At 51.6% G+C, this 21,816-nt stretch overlaps 1 protein-coding gene across 3 annotated transcripts in view; it reads right to left on the reverse strand.

The window, feature by feature from the left end:
- DIXDC1 (DIX domain containing 1) overlaps positions 1-21,816 on the reverse strand; it is a 31,514-nt gene that overhangs the window by 3,033 nt on the left and 6,665 nt on the right. For 2 of the 3 annotated variants that reach the window (XM_032709601.1, XM_032709600.1), the window contains 16 exons: positions 14,855-14,984; positions 14,297-14,422; positions 13,133-13,382; positions 11,706-11,813; positions 7,111-7,223; positions 6,587-6,735; positions 5,111-5,200; positions 4,962-5,015; positions 4,481-4,531; positions 3,400-3,504; positions 2,851-2,904; positions 2,242-2,334; positions 2,087-2,158; positions 1,326-1,412; positions 1,024-1,185; positions 861-927 (listed from right to left, as the gene is read on the reverse strand). In XM_032709601.1, coding sequence (XP_032565492.1) covers positions 861-927; positions 1,024-1,185; positions 1,326-1,412; positions 2,087-2,158; positions 2,242-2,334; positions 2,851-2,904; positions 3,400-3,504; positions 4,481-4,531; positions 4,962-5,015; positions 5,111-5,200; positions 6,587-6,735; positions 7,111-7,223; positions 11,706-11,813; positions 13,133-13,382; positions 14,297-14,422; positions 14,855-14,984 — 1,711 coding nt within the window. Of the gene's footprint in view, positions 1-860; positions 928-1,023; positions 1,186-1,325; positions 1,413-2,086; positions 2,159-2,241; positions 2,335-2,850; positions 2,905-3,399; positions 3,505-4,480; positions 4,532-4,961; positions 5,016-5,110; positions 5,201-6,586; positions 6,736-7,110; positions 7,224-9,383; positions 9,587-11,705; positions 11,814-13,132; positions 13,383-14,296; positions 14,423-14,854; positions 14,985-21,816 lie in introns of those variants that run through there. The other variant, XM_032709602.1, reaches the window with a different exon arrangement.

The following is a 21,816-nucleotide window of genomic DNA, read 5'->3' on the forward strand; positions in this document are numbered from 1 at the left end:
ACCAGGAATAAAAGTATAACTAAAATAGCTTGGAAAGCACACCCTTACAGACTCAAATGTTTGAGAAACTACTGAAAAAAAAAAGATAACAGGGGAAAAAAAAACTCTGGGAGACACAAAATCAGCTCGAGGTGTGCAAATGAAGTCAAGCAGGTCAAGTAGTCAACCCAACTCCATTTTCCTTAAAGTGACTTAGACCAAAAATTGGGAATCCCCAAAAATAAACCAAGGGAACTGTGCAAAGAACACAAATGGCAATGGTCTGGGCATTGTTTTACTGAAATGAATCTGAGGAAGGAAAAACACTTGATCCCACAACTTCCATGAGACAGAGCAGAATCTCCTGGGCTTATCTGAATATCCTAATGAGAAGTTGTTTCTTAATTCCCCAAGAGCTGAAGCAGTGGAAGGGTCACACTTAGTGGTTACAGTTTTAAGGCTCCCTGAATGCAGAACACACTGTGGACACCTGTGGTGTCAGGAAGGACTGTGCTGTCAGGCACACATGTAAACACTGGGGGGGGGAAACAGGGAAAGAGGAACTGTACAGTTCTCTGTGCCCACCAGGTGGTGCAAAGCAGCAGGAAAGCTGGAATAACATCCCTGTTCCCACCCATCCCAGCCATTGCCATGGTTATTTGTGCTGCAGTGCTGCTGGAGTGGCCCAGACTCCCACTGTGATGGAGCTCTGTGAGCAAGGAGCTGTACCTGTACCCGTGTGCCCTTCCCTCTGCAGGGCAGCCGGGGCTGTGCAGCTCCAGCTGGAGGGGGCACATTCCCACGGGGATGCCGTGCCCTGGGCTCTGGCCAGGAAACAAGGAATTAGGCAGTGGAAGGGGCGGGAGCTGCGAGGCACTTACTGGATTTGGGAGGCCAGGAGTCTCTGCACTCGTTGGTTGCTCTGCTGGCTGGTGATTTCCCCCGCACCTACAGGGTGAGAACCGGGACAAAGTGGCACCTCCGGCTGGAGCCCTCGGTGCTGTGTGCGAGGGGCACAGGCTGGGTGCCCTGGGGAGCCTTTACCCTTCTCTCTTGCCTCTTCTGGGTCTCCATGCGGTGCAGGCGCTCCATGAGGCTGGAGATTCCCTGCTCCAGGCTGTCGATGGTGTGGTGCTGGGGGTCGTGGCCACTGAAGCTGTTCCTGAGGCTGCGAAGGGCGTCCCGGACCAGCTGCAGGTCGTTGGTCTGCCCAAGAGACCAGAGGTCAGGCTGGCTCTGGGCTGCCTCCTTCCCTTCTAAAACCATGGGTCTCAGCCAGGAGAAATCTCCCTTAATAAGATAAAGGCTTCCAGGATATCAGGAATGTATCCCTGAGGTGCACTCACCCCTCGGTGGGCCGTGGGAGTGGCTCCTTTTCCTGCTGTCTGGAGAAAGCCATTGCTCTGGGCACTGTGACTGCTGTAAACCATCACCTGGGTCAGGGGGAAAAGCAGGTGCCACAAGGAATGTGAGTGTTAGGACCCCCCCCCCCAAAAAAAATCCCAAAAATGAGAGGGCATGAAAGCTTTCCACATCAGTGACAAAACTGCCACCTTCTCCCAGGTAAACCACACTCCCTAAGGAATGTGCAGGCAGTCCCACAGGTCAGAGCACAAACCTGGTTCCTCACACAGAGGTGGAAAAAAGGAGGCAGAGCCTGGAAGGGGCTTGTTGCTGCATCCCAGGGCTCTGCAAGCTCTAGTGAATAGTCAGTGTTCAGGTGGCAGGGACAGGAACCAGGGCTGGCCTGTCCACCAGGACACTTCCAAGTGCTCAATAGCAGGCTCAGCAGGAAAAGGAGGGGATAAGCTAAACCCTGGTCTGACCACTTGCCAGTGTCAGAGATGAAGATGGAAGCCAAGAGTCTTCAGCTCCCACTCACCCCTGTGCTCCCCTCACTGTTTCATCCCTTGGGATTTTGACACAAGAAGCTGAGCCAGAGTGCTCAGTGCTGGGAGCTTTGGGACTCTGGGTGTTCTGTGGGGTCTGACTGCCTTGCTCAGGCACTGACAGTGGGACTGCAGAGCCAGGTCTCTCTGGGATGAAGTGCAGGATTTCTGTAGGTACCTACAGGGTGCTGGACAAACAGCACCAAGGCTCCCCTTACCTCCTCAGCCTCCCTCTTCATGCAGTGAGCCAGCAGGGCCTCCTTGTGCTCCAGCTCCCGCTCCAAATCCACCTGGCAGGGGAGGAGAGGAGTCAACACACACACTGAGCCACCCAGGAGAGTGCCAGGGCATCAGTGCAGCCCCCTCTCTGTACCTGTTGGTAGCTGGCCTCGGAGAGCTGCCTGAGCATCTCATCCAGTTTGGTCTGGTGCTGCTGCAGGTGCCGGTCCTTCTGGCACAGCTCCTTCTGCAACACAGGAATCGAGGGAATCAACATGAGCAAAGCTCACAGTCATCTCCCCAGGGCAGGGAATCGTGGCATCTGGATGGGGACTCACAGTGTGTGTCCTTCTAGCCACAGGTTAGAGCCCAGTGCCAGAGTTTGGGGTTTTTTTTAAATGTAGGTCGGGTTGTTATTGCCCAAAGACCCACTGCCAAGACCAGAGAAAACAGGTTCCTGAGGGATCAGTGGACAACCAGGTGGCTCAGCCTAACCTGACAGGCTTCTGCACAAGTGGTAGGCACTTATCAAGCCATCACAGAAAATAAAAATAAATACGACAATAAAAGCTGTGCTATAAAAACCTGTGGGCAGAACACAGAACATCTGATCCCTCCACCTCATCACAAACACTCATCCACCACTCTTGGGGATAATGAATAGGTTGCAGTGCCACTCCCAGAGGTGACACAAGAAACAGTCCCAAAACTGAAGAGCCACCAGATGCTGCCCCCAAAGCCTCCAGGGAAGAGGTTCCATTACTTTGTACTCTGCCAGCAGCCGGTTTCTCTCCTCGAGCTTCCTCTGAAGATCAACCTGTAGAAGTGACACACAGGTGTGAGACAGGTATTCCCAGACTGGTAATCCCTGCCCCCTGTGCTGAAGGGTGACCAAATATCTGCAGAACTCAAGGGAGCTGGTGTCCAGGGATAGCAACATTTGGGCAGGACAGTCCCTCCCAGGTCCTTCTCTCTCCAGACACTGCCCATGGGCTGCCAAAATGCCACCTGCTCACCCAGGGAGGACAAGGAATAAAGGAGAAATGCAACTGCACTGAAAACATCAGGGAAAGGCCCTCCCTGTTTCAGCTGAAGGTCTTGGAGGACAGGAAGTGGGAGTGAAAGTCAGGAATGTCCAGGCTCCCAGCTGGCCAAAGCACTGTGTGCAGTTTGTGCTCTGCACAGACCTGTGACTGCTCCTTCACTGTCCCACGACCCCAGCAGCTCTGCTGCAGCCACCAGCTCAGCCCTGTGGCTGCTGGAACCTCAGGGCCAGCAACCTCCTCCCAAAATAACCTCAGCAGTGACTCACGTTCTGGTTGTGCAGCTCCTCCTTGTCCATGTTTGCTCTCAGCAGCTCCTGCTTTAGCTGCAGGACTGAAGCATCCTGCTGGATCAGCCTCTGCTGGAGGGCATCCTGGGGAGAGATGTCCTCTGTGGGAAGGTGCAAGGAGGGCAGAGACCCTCCCCTGAGGAGTGAGTGACCCAGGACAGTGGCCACTCAGGGCTGAAGGTGAGCAGGAGGTGCACAGACACCACCCTCAGCCCTCCTACCCCAAAGTGATTTCCCTGCCAACACCCTGGCTATTGGGACAGAGGGATTTCTGTGCTTCAGCCTAAACTTCCCACTCCAGAAGTGGCCTGAGCTTGGCTCCCATGGACGGAAGCAGCTGTGTCTTTGGAGGGTGCTCAGTGCCCTCAGCTCCTGACCCAGCCACACATCTGCAGCACCCAGAGGGCACAGAGAGGCCAATGTCAGCCCAGGACACAAGCACACTTAAGCTCTCAGTGTGACCCAGTTGTGCAGTGAAATCCTCTCTGGAGAGGCCAAAGTCAGGACTAATTCTGCACCTTTCACTCAGGGCCTGGGAGCTCCACCTTGGACAGCTACTGCTGTTTGCTCCCTCCCAGGGAGCCTGACAGGCAGCTCTAAAAATACCTCTGGCTCAGGAGTAGATTATCAGTGTTCACAACTCCAGAGGGAGGGACTGCACAGTTTCTGAGGAGGACAAGGATTTCCCCGGGCTCTTTTTCCTCTGCTGTCAAAAATGAGTTCACTGGGGCAGTGCTGCTGTGTGCACCCCAAGACAGCAGGGGGGAGGGAAAAAAAAGAGAGCCAAGAAAAGCAAGCAGGACTCATATTTTGTTTAGGAGAAACAGGAAAAAAAAAAAAAAAGTGGAAATTTGACCACAGTCCTACAGACAGAATAGAAACCAGGAAACCCAACTCCTTGTACCTGCCTTGGGCCAGAAACAAACCACAGGATCCCCCACTCCCAAGCTTCCCTCCACACTGAGGCTCCTCAGAGGTGGATGGTTCCTCTGGCCCCACTCATGGGCTGCAGCAGACTCTAAAGCTCTGCTATTTATATTTAAAGTGTCCCTTTCCTCACCTTTATCCCCTGGAGGTTTCGGGCTTCTTGTTTGTATTTCAGCAGCTCCTTCTGCAAAATGCAACACAATCTGATTAAATGGCATCTTGTCACCCCCTCAAGAGCCAGCCAAAGCCAGTGTTCCCTGTCTCCAGACACATGGTACAGGAAAAAAAAAAAGCACATCCCACCTTTTCCTACAGATCCAAGAGCAGTTTTAGTGAGTTACAAACATGGCAAATAGCTGAGCAGCTCCCTTAACCCCTGCTATTAAAGCTCTGAGAAAAAAAACCGATTGTCTAGTCCCCCAAATCTGTCCTTCAGGGCCACATCAGATCCTTCTCCCAGCATCAGACATGGTCCCAGAGCTCTAACATAATATATCCCCCATATCATCCATCAGGTTGTCCACCCCACTTCTCCCCCCACCCCAAAAAAAAATCAAATAGAAAGATCTCTTGGCCCAAAACCTCTCTGTCCCTCCCCCTGCTGTCCCTCTAACCTTTAGGTCTTGATTTTCTTCCACACTCTGGTCCAGGCGACTTCGGATTATGATCTGGATGCAAAATATCACCATTATTGTCGTGCAACCCCTGCCTGGGGCAGGACAGGGCAGCAGGCAGGGAGGTTTGGGTGCAGAAATGTGCTCACCAGCTGCTCTTCAGGGCAGGCTCCACGTTCACAGAGCTCAAAGGACCCTTCCTGCTCGTCCTCAGGTAAAGACCCGTTGAGCAACAAAGCCTGGGAAAATAAAGGGGGGAAAAAAAAAAAATCTCCTCTTCAGAGGTTTCAAAGGAAAAAATGATTGAGCTGCAGCTCTGGCCAACAGTCATTGCTATCAGCCTCTGAACAGCTTCATTTTCCACTTCTGCTGACTTGTTCCTCTCAGAAACGAGTACGTTTTTTTCAGGAATGAACAAGAAGATTTACCCCCTGAAAAAGCTCTCCCAGAGGTCTGTCAGCCAATTCTCTTCCCCACAGAAAGACACCAAACAAGGACAACTCAGATTTTCGGGGGCCTGTCCCAGTTTCAGCACCTTATAGGGCATCCACACATCAGATCCCCAGTACTTCAGTCCAACTCCCTCAAACTGGAGGCTCTTAAGTGGTGAGTAAGAGGAGGAGAATCGATTAATCAAATCCAATTTCTTGGCTGGCAACATCAGCTGCCTCTCCCTGCTCCCAGGGGGTGAAGGGGCAGCAGTGCCAGCTGCTCACCCTCCCTGCTGGAACACTCAGGGCTGGAGAACAGGGCATGCCAGTCCCCCCAGTGCCTCCTCTCCCTGCTCCCAGTGGGCACAGGATGCAACCAGATTTTACCAGGGAACCAGGGATTTTTTTTTTTATTTTCTTTTTTTTGGGGGGGGGCTCTTTTGTGTCCTGCCCATTGTCCCCAAGGAAAGTGCCCGCCCAGCTGCCTGTGCTTCTCACACAGGCTCTGCTTTGTTTACTGGCACATAAATATTTACAATCCAGAGCCACTGTGGTTCCCAGCACAAACAGAAAGGGATATTCCTGAGAGAGTTCAGGGTCTTTACCATATGGATCAGGGGCTCAGAGTCAAACACACTGGGCTGAGGGTCAGGGAGGGACTGCAAAAGGTCCCACAGACAAATAGTTGTGTGGAGAATGTGCCAAATATGATAGTGCAGCCTCGTTCATGGGGAGACTGATGCGAGACTGTGACCCCTGATCAGCCCTGGGACTCTTGATTGATCTCCTGCCATCCCTTGTCTCCCTGCATTACTTCTGATCACAAATCACAGGGCACAGCCCCTCTCTCTCGGGCTCTAACAAAGCCCCCAGCACGTGGGAAAACACTGGGGCATCCTCACCCCCCTGCACAGCAACAGGAGCAGTGACAGCACACACAGGGCCAGCAAAGCCCCACGGGACAGGGGGCAAGGCAGGGAACCAAGCAAAAGCCAGGCACAGCCAGACACAGGCTCTGCTTGAGATTCCCTGCAGTGCTCCCATTCTAACCTGCACTCAGTGCCCTCTGCCCTCCCCCAGTCCACCTCAATTACTATTAATTAAGATCACCAATTTTCAGTCTTCACAGCAATATAACCTTCCCCTCTGCTCACCCCTCCCTCTCCCTCCCTGGCAGGGAAGAAAATCTATTACCTGCAAGCCTGAAATCATCTTTTTTGCTTCCTCCATCTCCTTTTCCAAGTGGTCCTGTTGCTCCAAAAGCTGCTCCTCCCATGAGTTCTCCAAGTATGACCCAGAGTTCCCTGCTTGCCACTCAGGCTGGAAACGGGAATCAGTCTCCTCTGGAAGAGAGAGCAGCTGGACGTGGTCACAGCAGACAGGGGAGCCCAGGAGAGACCTGCACCCCACACTGACACCAAAGGGAGCTGCTACAGGTGTCTGATCTCCAGGATTTATGCCTCATTCTCGCTGCAAAGTAAACTTTGCTGCACACACACATATTCCAGGTAAGTCTGCATGTGATCCCTGGAGATTTCCAAGCACAGGGCAGGGGAACAACGTGAGACAGAAAAGCAGCTGTGGGGTTTGCAGAACACCCCGGTGTCAGTAGGTGCACCAACTCACTGAAGGGCAACCTCCAACCAAGTCCCTGGGGAACTTTCCAGCAAGTTTACATCACACAAACAAGCCCCAGTAAAGCTTTATCTGCGAGGTACCTGTTTTAGTTTCTGTTTCTTCAGTTTGGAGGATCACAAGCCTTTCCTTCTCCTCCGATGGGGCTACGGTGGATTCACTCTTTGCACTGTGGACAGGGCTGGGTGATGTGAGACTGCAGGGGAAAGAAGGAACAGCTGCTTTAGTGCTGATCAGCATCACCCTCATCTAACACCATTACCTGCGTCCTGGAGAGCCCTTTAACAAACCAAACTGGGCATGTAACTATTTTTTTCATGCCAGTGCCACAACAAGCCAACTGACAACCACAAACCTCGTTTTCCTTAACAGAATGTGAGTTCGAGGCTGACACCACAGAATTCAGACACTCACTCAGAAATAAATTTACTGCAAGCCTTATGCTCACACCACAGGCTGAACAAAAAGCCACCCTGGCTTGCTTCATCTCTAGCTCCAGGTTCCAGAAGCATCACTTCAACTTGAAATCCCAAGGGCAAAATATTTTTCAGAGTCAGATCCCACTCGCTCGTGTTCTTAGATTAAAACTACTTGAAAGTACCCACATGTTTTCACTGGAGCCATCTCAGCTGACTGGGAGGGTCAAGCAATCTGGTTTGTTTTTTTTTTTCCAGAGATTCTTCCCAAATGCATCACCCAGACAACACCAAAAGGTGGCTGAAGCTCAGTGACCCTTTCAATGCACCTCGAAAGTCGCGGGAATTAATCCTTGCAAGCGTGAGCAGGAGTTAATTTTTCATTCTCCCCAACACAGAAACAAAAGGGCAGAGAACAAAAAAAAAAAAAAAGAAAACACTGTGGAAGTGATATAATAGGTTTTAGAAAAATAAGAGGCTTCAGCAGCTCGCTGTCTGCATCTTCCCAGCACTGCTGCTGCGTGTCCCCCCAGCTCCCACGGGAGGGGAAAAGCCCTGCAATAGAGATGGAAATGACTTGCTGCTCCTGCCTGCCCCACTCCCACGGCCAGGGGAGCCTCCTCCTCATTTATATTACAGACCTGCAGCCTGGTTTTCAAGGGCCAGACTCACCCCACGTTAAAGGGAAGAGAAATGCAAGCAAAAGAATAACCCTCTTTTCCTGAAAATCTCTAAGAGCTGCACTGCCTGTCCTTTCAGGTGTGTGCAGGACTGTTAAAGGAGTCCAGGGCACCTGGCTTTGCTCAGGGATTTACCTTCAGGAATTTAAACTCCATCCCAGCAGCCCCTCATTAGGTATATTTTCTTATACAACATCTATACCCAGCTCCCTGCTCCTTGCTGAAGGGGGGCACAGCATAAAATTATGGGGTTTAAATGGTGGGGTTCATCTTGTTTGGAAGCCCAGGCAGTTCTGTGGGGTTTGCATTATGTAATAACGAGGCTGGGAGGAAAGGATGGAACATTCCCAGAGCACAGGTGCAGGCAGGAAGCCCAGCTGATCCAACAGGGCCAGGAACTCCAGGCGGGATTTTACCTCCTTCTAGGAACAGATTTCAATATTCCCCCTGCAATATTCCCAGCTGGTGCTCCGTGCCCTCACCCTGATAAGGCTCTGCTGGTTCTCAGCCATGAAAAAGATGAAAGGATGAGCTGCCCTAGAAAAAACACCACCAGCAACTGTTGGGGGAGAAGGTGGTGAAACAGGGGTGGGCGAGGGCAGGGAACCAGAGGATGAAAACTGAGGGGATGTGAGCCTGGAAATAACATTCTCCTCTTCCAAACCTGCCTCTCTTGGCAGTGGATCCACATTCCAAAGCCAATATAAGGGATCCCAGGTGGGTTAAGCAGTCCCTACAGGTCTGCACAACAGAGGCAGTTCTACATTCCCACGTCCACAGACCCTTTCCAGGCAGTTTTCCTGTTTTAAAGGGCCAGTGGGCTCACGTGGCATCAGTAACCCCCCAAACATGCCAAGCAGTGACAGAACCAGCAGCAGAAGAAGCAGCAGCACAGGTCAGGCTGCCTCATACCTTAGCAAGTTAATTCTGGAAACACACAGGTTCTGTGTCAGTCAAACCCAGCAAAGTACAAAATACCCACAGCAGTGACTTGTTCTTTAAAGCACACAACAATTCACGCCAGAGCAAGCAGAGATAAGTGCTGGGAAATTAACGCTGTTCAAGACACATTCACGATGCAAGCTGCTCCACTTTATTCCTTTCACCACTTGGCTCCTTAACCCACATCCCTTCTCCCCCGAGTCCCAGAGTTGCCAGTGCCTGCACAGTCGAGGCTCGGGGGCACCAGCCCTGAGTTCTCACGTTTTAATAAACACCCCATCCCTGCTGTTCGAAATGACAACGGCAACAATCGCTCACCATTTGACCTGCTTCCCTCCCATGATCCCACTTTAACCTCTCGCCTCACAGAATCCGTTTCCCTGGGAGCCTCAGGATTCTGGATACGGGCAATGCCTTGTCCCTTCGCATGCTCAGGGATCCGGTGTTGAGGGGGAGGAGGACGCCAGCTCCTGTCAAAACTACTGGAGGAAGGTTTGCAAGCCAGATTGCTGGAAAATTTCGCAGCAGAAACCAAAAAAAAAATAAAAAAAAAATAAAAAAAAATAAAAATCAAAACAACCCCTCAGGGTCTCCGCAGGAATGGCAGATCCACAGCCCCCACAAGCGGGTGCGATTCCGGAGTCAGGGAATTCTGCAGCCCGGGTTTCGCTCCTGCTGCTCTTCCTGCCGGGTTGTTATTCTCCCTCGCTGCTGCATTTTGGGCGGCCGCACACACACACACACACGCCCGGCTGTTCTCAGCACCGGGGGCTGCCGCGGGTGTTCCTCAGCCCATCCCGCCCCGCTCCGAGCATCCCCCGCGGGGCCGGGGACCAGCCGCGGGAAGGGGCTCCTGCCCCCGGGTGTTCCCGGCGCTCCCAGCCCCGGCTGCGGGCTGGGCAGGCGGCTCTTCCCAGCCCGAGGCGAGGCTTCCTCTTCCTCGCTGCCTCAGCTCCTCTCCCTCCTGCTGTCACACGGGCTGTGCGAGGCTCAGCCTTTCTCTGAGCCCGGCTCGGGGTGGGGGAGGGAATGCCGGTGGGAAGGGGAGGAGAAAGGGAGGTGGATGGGTGAGGGGCTCGGCAGCCTGGGAATCATCTGATTTTGGCAAATTTTCCATGAATCATTCCGATTGCCTTCGCTTATTGGAGGGTTTGTCTCTGGGAATTCTGTTATTGAGGCTGTGAGGTCTCGGAGCGAGGAGTTAATGCAGGAAGAAGCTGCCCTGGGATCAGATGGAGGGGGGGGTTGGCTGCACTTAATAATCACATCTCTCACTAATCAAAAAGCATCTTGATTCTCTCAGCCAGTTCTCATAACTAAACTGGAGCATTTCTCCCTGGAAGGGAACAGAAAGCATCTTGTTTTCATCATGCAGACACTGGTGTCAGCAAAGACACCCCCAGGAGCTGGAGGGAACACTGCTCCCACTTTTGGGCAAGCACTGATGACTTCTGCAAAGATTCCCACTGTATTCTGTCTTATCAGCAGTAATATCACCCCTGCCTTACGGGCAGAGAATTCATGACACGATGGGGGGAAAAATAAACCCCGTGATTTAGGATGTGCAGAGAAATCTTCCCTCGCCGCCAAAACCCAACCACACGTGAGCCAACATCGCCTGGCAGTGCCTGGGGGGTGGGAGAGCAGATAAAATCCTCCAGCCCCCTCACACTGAAGGATGCTCAGGGAGCACCAGGAGTCACCCACTGCCCCACTGAGATCCCAGGTCGAGAGGCAGTGCCAAGGTCTGTGACATTGGCCATGAAATCCTCTCGCCAAGAGCGGAGTTTTTGCGTCTCCCCTGGAACAACAGCCTCCAAAGCACACTGCTGACATCATGTGGAGGCACTGGTCCAGTACTGGCTCACTGGGAGCCCCACACGCCTCCAAATGGCTATTTATAAACATGCCCTCAGTGATACACAACAAATTCGGGGGAGAAACACAAACTCTTGTCGTTTTCTCCTCCGCTGGGCCAAGCAACCTGAATTCCCAGATAACACGGAGAATTATTTCTACTGTGGAGCATAAAAATGAGCCTGGAAAACCTTGCCTGCTGAGAAACCCTCTGTGGCAATCTGTCCTTGGAAAATGAACCCCTCAGTCCCACACAAATCAGAGGGGGACAGTGGAGGCACTCATGGAAAAGCCCAGGCACGAGGAGACAGCAAAGCAGAGCTGAGAATTCCACTGGGGACAGGAAACTGTGAACCAAAGAGCTGCAGTTCTGCTCTCACAGCTGCTCCAGATGGGATTAAATGGAGCAAAGCACCATATCCAGAGGGAGATCCAACATGTTCAATTACACAGCCCTTTGTCTTAAAGTAGTTTCTTGTTCTCTGGGGGAAAAGGGCTCTCCTTGGCTCTGGAGCTGGATCAGCTCCCCCACGGGAGTAGTTTTTTCTTCGAAAGTCATTTCAACTCTCCCACCTCCACTCTCTCTCCTACCCCCATGAAAACAGCAGAAGCACTTCATGTGGCCTTCAGGTTGGCTCCTGAGGCTTCATCCTCCAGATTAGGCAGACACTATGTTCTGGGAATGCCCTTTTCCATCAGAAATACCCAGATTATGGTGGTAAGGAACCAGCACTTTAGGTAATGTCACACAAAGGACACATCTTGGCAATAAAAATCCCTTACCTGGAGGAGTGGGACTCCAATGGCACGTTCTGCTGCCCCTCATACTGCTGCACCAGTGCCCGGACACTCCAGTAGGGATTTTCAATCTCCTCATCCATGCTGCTGTTCCTGGAGATAATCACAGAGTGAGGGAAGCCTCATCTAATAGGAGCAGAAATTCTTCTTGTCTCCAAGAAAAGCTAATGAAAGGAAGGTGAGAAGGAGGGGACAGCCAGAAAAAACACCAATCCTCCTGTCAGGGATCCCCATCCCATCTTTTTGGTGTGAGGGAAACACAGGCCAACAAGCACTGCCCTTTTAAACTCACCCCTAATTCTGTGACTAGAAAACTACACAAGCTCTAGGAAGGCAAGGAGAAGAACAATTTGCAGACAGCACAAGGACTGGCTTTGCTGAAGAACTCCTGGTCCAAGGCCTTTGCAAGATAAACCTTTAACATTTAGTTTTTCAGCAAAATATCCCACTTCAACCTCACTTCCAAACTGCTTCATGGGTACTCCCTTGAGCCAGTATCATGTGGGCAAGTGACCTTCAGCTGAGTAAACTGAACCCTCAACAGCCCATCTGGCTTCCAGTTAAATGTCACTGCTATTATTATTACTCTTATAATCTACAACAGCACCTTTTGCAGGTGTTAAATGTGCTTTTCAGGACTGCACATTCCCTGTGCAGGTGGATCATCTCCCTCCAACATCACCAGAACTCAGCACACAACCCCCTGAGCCCACCTGGAGCAGTGGGATGGACAGCAAAGGAGGAGCCAGGACGGGCTTGTGCAGAGTTCTCAGTGCCTCAGTTTTGGAAGCAGCTGCTCCCAGATCCCTGAGCAGTACCTGGAGCTACGACTTTACTCGGGAATATGAGAGCACCTCCAAGGAGGCAGCTCCAAGGGCACTGTGCTCAGCAGGAAAATGAGGCAGCACAGTTCCCTCTGCCTTGGCCATAACTCGCTGTTCTCTTCTGGTGAGACAACAAGACCTCCAGCTGTTGTTCTGCTGTAAAACCTGAGAAGAGCCCGGGATACCTGCCCTGTGTGTCCTGAGGCAGCCTGGCCAGGTCGGTGCTTTGCCAGGGCACCGTGAGAGAGCAGGGGCTGCCTTACACCAGGGGCTGCCTTACACCAGGGGCTGCCTTACACCAGGGGCTGCCTTACACCAGGGGCTGCCTTACACCAGGGGCTGCCTTACACCAGGGGCTGCCTTACACCAGGGGCTGCCTTACACCAGGGGCTGCCTTACACCAGGGGCTGCCTTACACCAGGGGCTGCCTTACACCAGGGGCTGCCTTACACCAGGGGCTGCCTTACACCAGGGGCTGCCTTACACCAGGGGCTGCCTTACACCAGGGGCTGGCAGGACGAAGGTGCACTGATTTCAGAGGGCACTGTGTCCCCTGTGTCCATCCCCCCAGCAGGAGCAGCTCCTTACCGGTGCCTGTGGCGGAACACGTCCCGGCCGGAGTGCAGCACGTCCTGCCGGACCTCGGCCAGGGCAGCCACAGCCCCCTGGGCCATGGCAGCGGCAGAGCGGGGTCTGTGGCTGCCCGGGGGCACTGCCCAGCCCTTCCCCACCGGGCCAGCCCCGCTGGCACCCACGGCTCTCCCAGAGCCCGGCTTGAAGTGGGCGGCCAGGGCCAGGATCAGCCTCATGGTGGACTTCAAGTTCCCGTCGACGATGTCTGCAAAGCGCAAGCGAAGCCGAGGTGACGGTCACGAGGTGCCCCCAAAAGGAGCACTAAACCCTACAGGACCGTGCCAGGCTGTGCTCAGCCCTGCAAACTGCCTGTGCCACCCACCCACCGCAGGTTTAATGCTCTGAGCCCTCCCTGCGTGGCCATTCCCAGCACATGATTACTGAGTGCTCCCCGGGAAAGCACAGCACCCACTGCAGCCTGACCGCTGTCCCAGCCCACAGAATTTCCTTTCTTTAAACCATGCAGGACCAAAGAACAGCAACGTGCTTCTTCAGTGCCGGCATCCTGTACCACAGACACTGGCAGCACCTTGCAAATGTTAATTAGTCAGTTTTAATAATACCACACCGGGCACTCCCCCAGCCTCTAAACCAGCTCAGACACACTGATCTCATGGCAGATCTCAGCCACTCTTTCAGACTAAGGTTTTCCAAAACAATGCAGTCAACTGAGGCACACAAAGTCCTGACTAAACCGTGCCACAGCCATGTGACTGTGCATTGGGTCTCCTCCTTATTTAGAGGCCATGCAGAGCAGTGCCCTGGGCTGCCAGTGAACCAGAAACATGTTCCCATGTCTTGTTTCACAGTAGCAGGTTTACATGTCCTTTTAGTGAAAGATTCTGGGTCTTTATTCCTCATTACACCACTATTTGATCTTCTGAGTGCTCGGTAGCAGGACAAAAGGCACTTTTTTTCTTTTTTTTTTTTTCAGTGTACTGTGCTGCTACCACTGTGCTCCAACCCAAACCCTCTACTGAACCACAGGAGATAAAACCCCAAAACTCCCCCACAAACTAATACATTAATCTACTCATACATTATCAGTTTGATATAAAACAAAGGCAGGAACAGGCTTTCAGCAGCTAAACCCCTCTGTGCCCCCCCAGGGCCGGGTACCTTTAGCTGATGTCTGGTGCATGCGGATCTTCTTGGATGCCACAAACTGTAAGACTTTCTCCACATTTTCCCTCATCTCCTGCTGGCTGGTGGGGTTGGCCTCAATGCCACTGAGCTTCTCACCAGCTAAAGGAGGGAAAAAGCTTTTTCAGAGGGGAACTGAAGTGCTTGGCACCATCAAAGGAGCTGCTGGAGGTGCAGGGACTGGTCTGGTCTCTTGTCTGGGCACTGCAGGAGGCACACGTGGCTTCTTGTCCTGCTTACACAGTACCCAGCACCAGGGATAATGGGGTTGGAGACTGTACTGGGTTTATTTTAAGGTGCCAGCCTTGTGGGAGTCCATATAGCCCCTGAGAGGTTTTAGCACATCTGTTGTAAGTGCCCCTAAAACATAAGGACTCGGATGGGATTGCATTTATGATCTGCTGGGTGATTGCTTCCTTTGGCAGTCCCTCAAGCTGTGACCCCATCAGTAACATCTGCCAGAGCCCAGGCAGCCCCTGCCACGCCAGAGCCAGGACTGCAGGAGGAAAAACAGTGCCAGATGTCATCACTGACCTACAATCTCAATGAGCAGAGCCAGAGTGACTCCATCCCGCAGATCCTGTCTCAGGTCCTGGACTGGCTTCACCGTTGGCTTCTTCTTCAGCTGGGAATTCACCCAGGCCACGTATGCCTGGAGCTGTTGCTGAAAATAGGAAACAAACCATCTGCAGGGGAAGTCACACAGCCCTCAGTCTTCCCTTTCATCTCCACGGATCTCAGTCCTGTGCCCTTGAGGACAAACACCAAAGGTCTCTGCTGGGCTCTGAGTGACATCTCTGCGTGCTGTGGGGCAGCTCACCCCACACCAGGACAGGGAGAACAAGCAGAGGACTGCTGAGCTGAGAGAAGAGCTTGTTATTTCGTTTGATTATGTTACATTTGATTTGCCAAACCAGTGCTGTCATCCCCTCCTTCCTGGTGCCACGGTTTGTTCACTCGCAGCACTCCCTGTCCCATCCAGGCTGTTTTCATCCACTTACCAGGGAAGCAGAAAACCCACAGTGCAGAAGCAAGGAACCCTGTGTTGTTCCCCAGTGAACTCTGCCAGGACAACCAGGACAGCTGTCCTGGAAGGGACAGCAGCCTCCCTCCACAGCACTGCCAGGAGGTTGTCCTGGATGCCCTCTTCCCAGGAGGGAGAGGCCGGGGAAGCAAACTCAGGTTTCTGGTCAGCACAAGACCCCATCTGGCACAACTGACCACGAGGTAAACAGCAAATTCAAGTGACCTTTCCCTTTCCAGCCCACCCTCTGTAACCCTTCCCTGGTGAGCAGGGCTGCTGGTGACCCCCAAATCCCTCTGGGCAGGGCTGGAGTGGGACCCGGAGGGTAAACAAACTGATCCATTGATGGGATTACCTCTCTTTTCACTGAGCTTCCCATTATTGTGCCCATGCAGCAGGTTTTAAGTCCCCACTCCATGTTATCTCAGCAATGTCAGAGTTTATGCTTTTACAGCCCATCAGAGTCACAATCTGGTCACGGCTTCACTCTTAATTATCCTGACATAGGAAATCCACCTTTAATCCCACATGGCTCACTCTGCTGGCTCAGAAAGGTGCCTGGCCCTGTGTCCAGTCAGTTCTGCTCACTCAGCAGGGCTGGAGAGCTGGAAGAGGACACGGGCTGGGGGGCAGCCTGATGGCTTTGGGGGAGGAGGAAGCAGAGGTGGCAGCTCTGATGAAGGTTTGCTGGAGCAGACCTGGCCAGCTATGGGCACAGGCTCTGCTCTGGCTGTAGTGGACACAATTCCAGGCAGGTTTGCCTGCCCAGTTCCAGAGGTCTTTGTTTTCTGCTTCTCCAAACCATTTTCCAAACTGGTACTAATTCCACAAGGGCACAGCCCCTCAGAGCCTACAGAAAATCTGCAGGTTTTGCAGGGTTCTTTATGGCTCAGACACTCAGACACTTCTGCCTCATTTAAAGGAAAAAAAGACCCTTTCACTGGGGAGTTTGTTTTCTGTTCCTTTTCTCAGAGCATTCTTCGTGCATTCACAAGGAAGCATTTTTGGCAAGCTTTTAGTGTCTGTCTCTTAAAAGCATGAAGAGGTTGTCATTGTTATTATTAGAAAAAAGTCATTCCTCAATCCCAGGGCATTTACATTTTAAACTCTGAGTATTAAAAGGAGGCTTTTGAGGCGATGGAATATGGAAGTCACCAGTCCAAAGTAATTTCATACCACTGACTGCTGGAACTCTGCAGATTTACACTTCATTAACAGTCTGACTCTGTTGTTTGGTTGGTTGGTTTTGGGATTTTTCCATTAAAGCATAAGATTTTCCTGCAGAAGTTCAGACAGTTGGACTGATCAGCATTTCCTAATTTTGCATCCAAAGCCTAGAAGCTCCAGTGACTTTAGCAAGAGACTTGGATTGCTGCAGAGCTAAAAAATCCAGGCAGCAAGCTGCCACTTCTGGCAGCTGAGGGGAGCACGTGACTGAACTTCCCCAGAAAATAAGAGACATAAAAGTTTAGTGACCTAAAAATGGCAAAGTGCTGTTGAATGCACAAAGGGACAAAGCCCCCCCAGCTGTTCAGCAGAAACCCCAATGGCAGTTTTCAAGCTGGAGAGTCAAAAATGCTTTGCTTCACCATCCTCTGTGGCTTCCCCATCAGCTGGGGAGTGACTCTGTGGGCCAAACCTTCAGCCCTGGACCTTTAGTACAAGCACAAAGCCTTGATCCTCAGCCACAGGTTCAGCTGAAGGAATCAGAGCCCTAAAAAAAAGAAGCAAAAGACTTGTTTCACACCCTCAGAGTGCCCTTTGTTTCAAAAGGTACCACCAGGGCAATGTGCTCTGCTGCTGGGATGGATCATCTCTGCCATCTGGGCTGGAAAGGACTCCAGGTATCCCCTTCCAGCACAGAGAAAACCAAGATTTTTCCAGGATGTGTCCTGCCATGAGAAGAGCAGCTCTGCACAGCCTGTTCCACCCCACAAAACCCCCCCTGAGCCTGCACTTGTGCACAGAAACACCCCAAACCCACACACTCCATCCCCAGCTGGGGCTGCAGCTCAGGTGGAACACGTGGCTCACACAGGTCTCAGCTCCTCTCAGTCAACAAGACTCCAAGGAGGACCAAAAAAAAAAAAAAAAAAAAAAAAAAAAAAAAGTTGGGAACAAACAAGGAGGTGGATAACACACCCCAAAAGTGTTCCTCCTTTCCTGGGCCAAGGCTGTGTCCACTCCTCCCTGCACTCTGGTTGGAGCTCCTGCTCAGTCAAATCCCACACTTGCCAGGGCTCACACTGCTCTGCTCCTCACTGGCATTTCTCTCAAATCCAGAATTTTCCAGAGGAAAAACAGCCTAGTGTAAACTTTACTATACAGAACACACATTATTAGGATTATGGGGGAGTTAACCTTAATCCTGTTTACATTAACAGAGCTTTGTGTTCCAAAAAAAGCCACATTTACCTGTACCTTGCCACAGGAAGAGCAGTTCCCTTACCTGGAGGAATTCAGAGCCCAGGCTGCTGCAGCTCCCAGGCAGATCATTGTGGGGTGTTTTATCCAAGTCACCCTGGAAGGCTTTGCAGGGCAGGGGGAGATTTTTAGAGCAAGGTTTTAGGGACTACCTGAACTTCCCAGCATAGTTCCAGTGGGAAATCACAGGTCAGTATTTCGGCAGGGACATCTCAGAGTAGGATTTTACCTTGGATCTCTTTTGCTCAGCACTGAACCCTGGAGTGGTTCAGCGCTCCTGGCTACAGGAACACAGCTCTGCAGGTCAAGAGCAAATATCTCTGTGCTCCCAGCTCACAGCCAGTGAGAGCAGGAGGAAGATGCCCTTTTATTTTTCCCCTCCTCAGCAGCTGTGAACCCTTCCTGATAATCACAATTAAGTGCCATTATCTGGAACCCGCCACAGGTGGGAGAAAAGCAGCAGCTCTGCTGCAAATCTGCCAGTTTGTGGGTGTCCCTGCTGCTCTCTTTGACCTGTGCATTCCCCACCTGCTGCTCAGGGCTCCTGTTTCTCCCTCTCAACCCTCAGTGAGTCCAGGAAATAGAGGTGGATCACAGTGCCTTGATGTGCTCTCTGTCCTTTATTATCAGTGCTGCCTCACACTGGACAGGGTTAATTTTCACCTCTCTGGGATTAAGGTATTGCACCTTTTGATGTTGGGCAAATCTTTGTCCAGGGGTAAAATCATCCTTCAGCCTTCCAATGGCTTGACCTCCCTGCTGTCACCTCACAGCAGACCCCTATGACAGCCTCTGCTTCTAGACACAGATTACTTCTCTGCATTAACCTGATGAATTTGAATCCATCCTTATCACTGAATTTGGGGAACAATCCTGCTAGAACAATGTTTTTCAGGCTCTTTGCTTTTCCTTTATTCACTGTCACGGGCAGTGCCCCAGCCCCAGGTCTCACAAGGTCAGCAGGAACAGCCACAGGGCTGGTCCCAGGATGAAAGGCTTTCAGTGTTCTCTCTGCTCAGAGCACTGAACCAAGTGTCTGCAGCAGCCTAATTGCATCAGGATGTGGTGTTCAAGGCCTTGTGTGATTTCTGGGCTTTCTGGCATCACCTTAATTAGATGGGAGTTGTAATTTTCCACCCAGAGTTCCTCCAGCTTGACGATTATTTTTGTAATTGTTTGGGAAGGCCTTTGTAGAAGCAGAAAACAAAAACCCACGAGCAAAGTGAACGTTTCTCCCTGCTCTCAAAGCCAGCAGAAGGTTTCTTTTTTTTTTTTTTTCCTCAGAATTGCTGCTTAAATGTGATTCAGGCTGTTCAATGTGCTGAGGCAGCTCCTGATGGTCCTGCAGTAAAACCCACCCAGTTATGATCAGGACAACCATCAGCACCCACAGGGCTCCTCTTCCACAAAACTCTTACTTTAAAGCAGAAGTTGTTCGTTCCAGCAGGACATGGAATTTTTGACTGCAAAATTTTCCACGTGTTTCCCAGCCCTTTACCCATTAACAGGAAGAGCTCACGTGTTAAACAGCAAGGCTCAATTCCATTCCAACTCCCTAAATTACTTCTGCCACTTGGATTTTCACTTCTTGTGAAGCCAAGAGCAGCCATGCTCCACTCCAGAGGCATCCAGCTTCCAGGACAGGATGAAGTCATTCTTACCTGAGCCTAAACACACTGGTGTTTTATTAATTTTGTGTTGTGAAAGAGCTCAGTACTGCAAATGTAAGATCCTGGACCAGCAGCACCACTCCCAGCTGAAGGAGTTCTGCTCAGGAGGTATTTGAGGCCCTTTTCCCACCCAGACAGTGTTTCTGTGCCAGCACACAGGCAAAAATATAGGCAAATGCTGGCAAAAATACAGGCAAATACTGGCAAAAATACAGGTAAATACTGGCAAAAATATAGGTAAATACTGGCAAAAAGCTGAGCCATGAGGGAGCTTTGACTGTAAACTGCCAGGACTTTGGAGCCCATGATTCACCCTGAATTATCCAATGGTTCCACTGCACCCAAACAGAGCCTGAGGTCTGTCCAAACAAGCTGCACTGAGACATTCCCTGATGCTCTGGGAAAGAAAAGGAGCATTGTTCCTTCTTGAGCAGGATGCATCCCCAGCCCTGAGCGGGCAGGGAAGGCAGCTCTGGGAGGAGCTGAGCTCAGGGTGTGACTGACTGCCCAGGGATTCCTGCAGGCAAGGACCTTCCAGCTGAAGGAAAGGGGAAGGGACACCCCGTGAGGCTCCCTGAAGGGCACTAAAAGGCACATTTAGGACACAGACTCTTTTCTTCCCTCTGCCAGAGACTTGCTGTGAGCGTGGCAGCCTCAGTTTCTGTCCATCAAGCAGCAGCAGTAATTTTTATGTTCCTTGTAAGTGGTTTGATAGCAAGAAATGTGTGAGTGTTGCTGTGCAAATGCTCTGTAACACACCCAGCCAAGGGACAGCCTGGCTTACACATACAGGGGACCTCAGGCAGGGATTGAATCCCAACTGCTCCACCCCTAATCCTATAGAACAGCAAACACATCCTTCCCTTGCCAACAGTGCTGTTGCTGGCCAGGCACAAGGGTTGGGGGGGAAAAAATTGCTGAGAATTCCTGCTGGAGCCAAAAATTGTCTGCTGGAGCACATCTGGGTGTAAAGGCAGGAGTGGGGAGCCCCAGCTGTGCTCTCTGGTGTCTGGGGTCAAGGCTCAGCAGAATTACACCCCAGTCTCTTGCAGACCTGACAGACAACCTGCAAAGGTTCAGGTGGTTCTTCAGCCCCAGGTTTAAGCAAGTGTATCCTGACCATCCTGTGGCTTTGACAGTGTAGAGAGGCTGTGAAATCCTGAGGTGTGAAATCCTAAAGGTGCAAAATGCTAACCAGTCACAGCAAAACCAAGCTGATGTGAGATGAGACCTGGAAAACAGCAGCTTCCCTAAAGAGCTCTGTGTGTTTGGGGGATTCACTCCTACAAGGAGCATTTAGTTATGGGCTGGTCCTAATGGGCTGAACGGGCTGAGGGAGCCAGAAGTCAAAACAGCTCTCCCTGGTGAATCCTATTAGCCAGAAATAGCACTCCCTGCACGGACAGGGCCAGTGCAAGTTCCTCGTGCTGGGATCACAGCAGCAGAGCCCTTTTTATCACAGATCAGGATGCTGCAGCCAGGGGAACAGAAGGGCTGCGAGGGCCAGGCAAGTCCTCACTACCAGAAAACAACTCCAGCCAGAGAAGCAAACCAAAATCAAACCCAGGGCAAGGAGGCAGGATGGCACCTCATCACTTTGAGTCCCCCAAGGGATCCAGCAAACCTTGAGGAGTGGAGGGGAGAGACTGTATGTGTGGGAAATCGGGAATTACCCACTGCAGATGCCACTCAAGAGAGGAAGAACCCACTATTTGATGGAAAATAGTCCGTGAAGCACTTGGTGAGGGGCTGTCTGGTGAGAACAGGGGAGAGAACACAGCCCTGGCTGCCCTGCAGCACTCCCTGTGTGCACAGCCTGGGCAGCAGCAGTTCCCACCTGGAAATGGGGAGGTATTTCCACTCCCAGGCAGAGCCTTGGCTGGTAACCCCGAATTTCACTTTGCTGCTCTTTGGAGACCCTGATTTCAAAACAACCTCTGCCTGGGCTCTTAAAAATTCCCTACCAGCACATCCTCTCTGGAGTGGATTGTTTGTTCAATGTAATATCCAAGGGGGGGGGGGGGGGGGGATGTTGCAAATATCTATTTTAAATTACTCACTGCACACAAGCAACTCCAGAATTAAGTTTGCCAGAGGAAATCATCCTCCAGCTTGAAAAGGAGAAGCTTTGTTATTGTTAAAATACAGGCCCATTTCTGACACAGTCCTCTGTGCCCCATCTGTTTCAGAGAACAGGCAGAAGTGTCAACACATATCTCAAATAAATTGCATTTCCCTGAGGAGGGAGAACAGGCTGAGGCCACATGGCCAGAGTCACCACAGAGGAGCCCCTGCTCTCTGTGGTTCCTTTCATCATAAACTCCTGCTTTTAGCAGCCACACGTCCCCATGGCACCATCCAGCTGTGGGGCTGAATTA

Source organism: Chiroxiphia lanceolata, chromosome 23 (assembly GCF_009829145.1).
Source record: "Chiroxiphia lanceolata isolate bChiLan1 chromosome 23, bChiLan1.pri, whole genome shotgun sequence".
In the NCBI taxonomy this organism is placed as follows: Eukaryota; Metazoa; Chordata; class Aves; order Passeriformes; family Pipridae; genus Chiroxiphia; species Chiroxiphia lanceolata.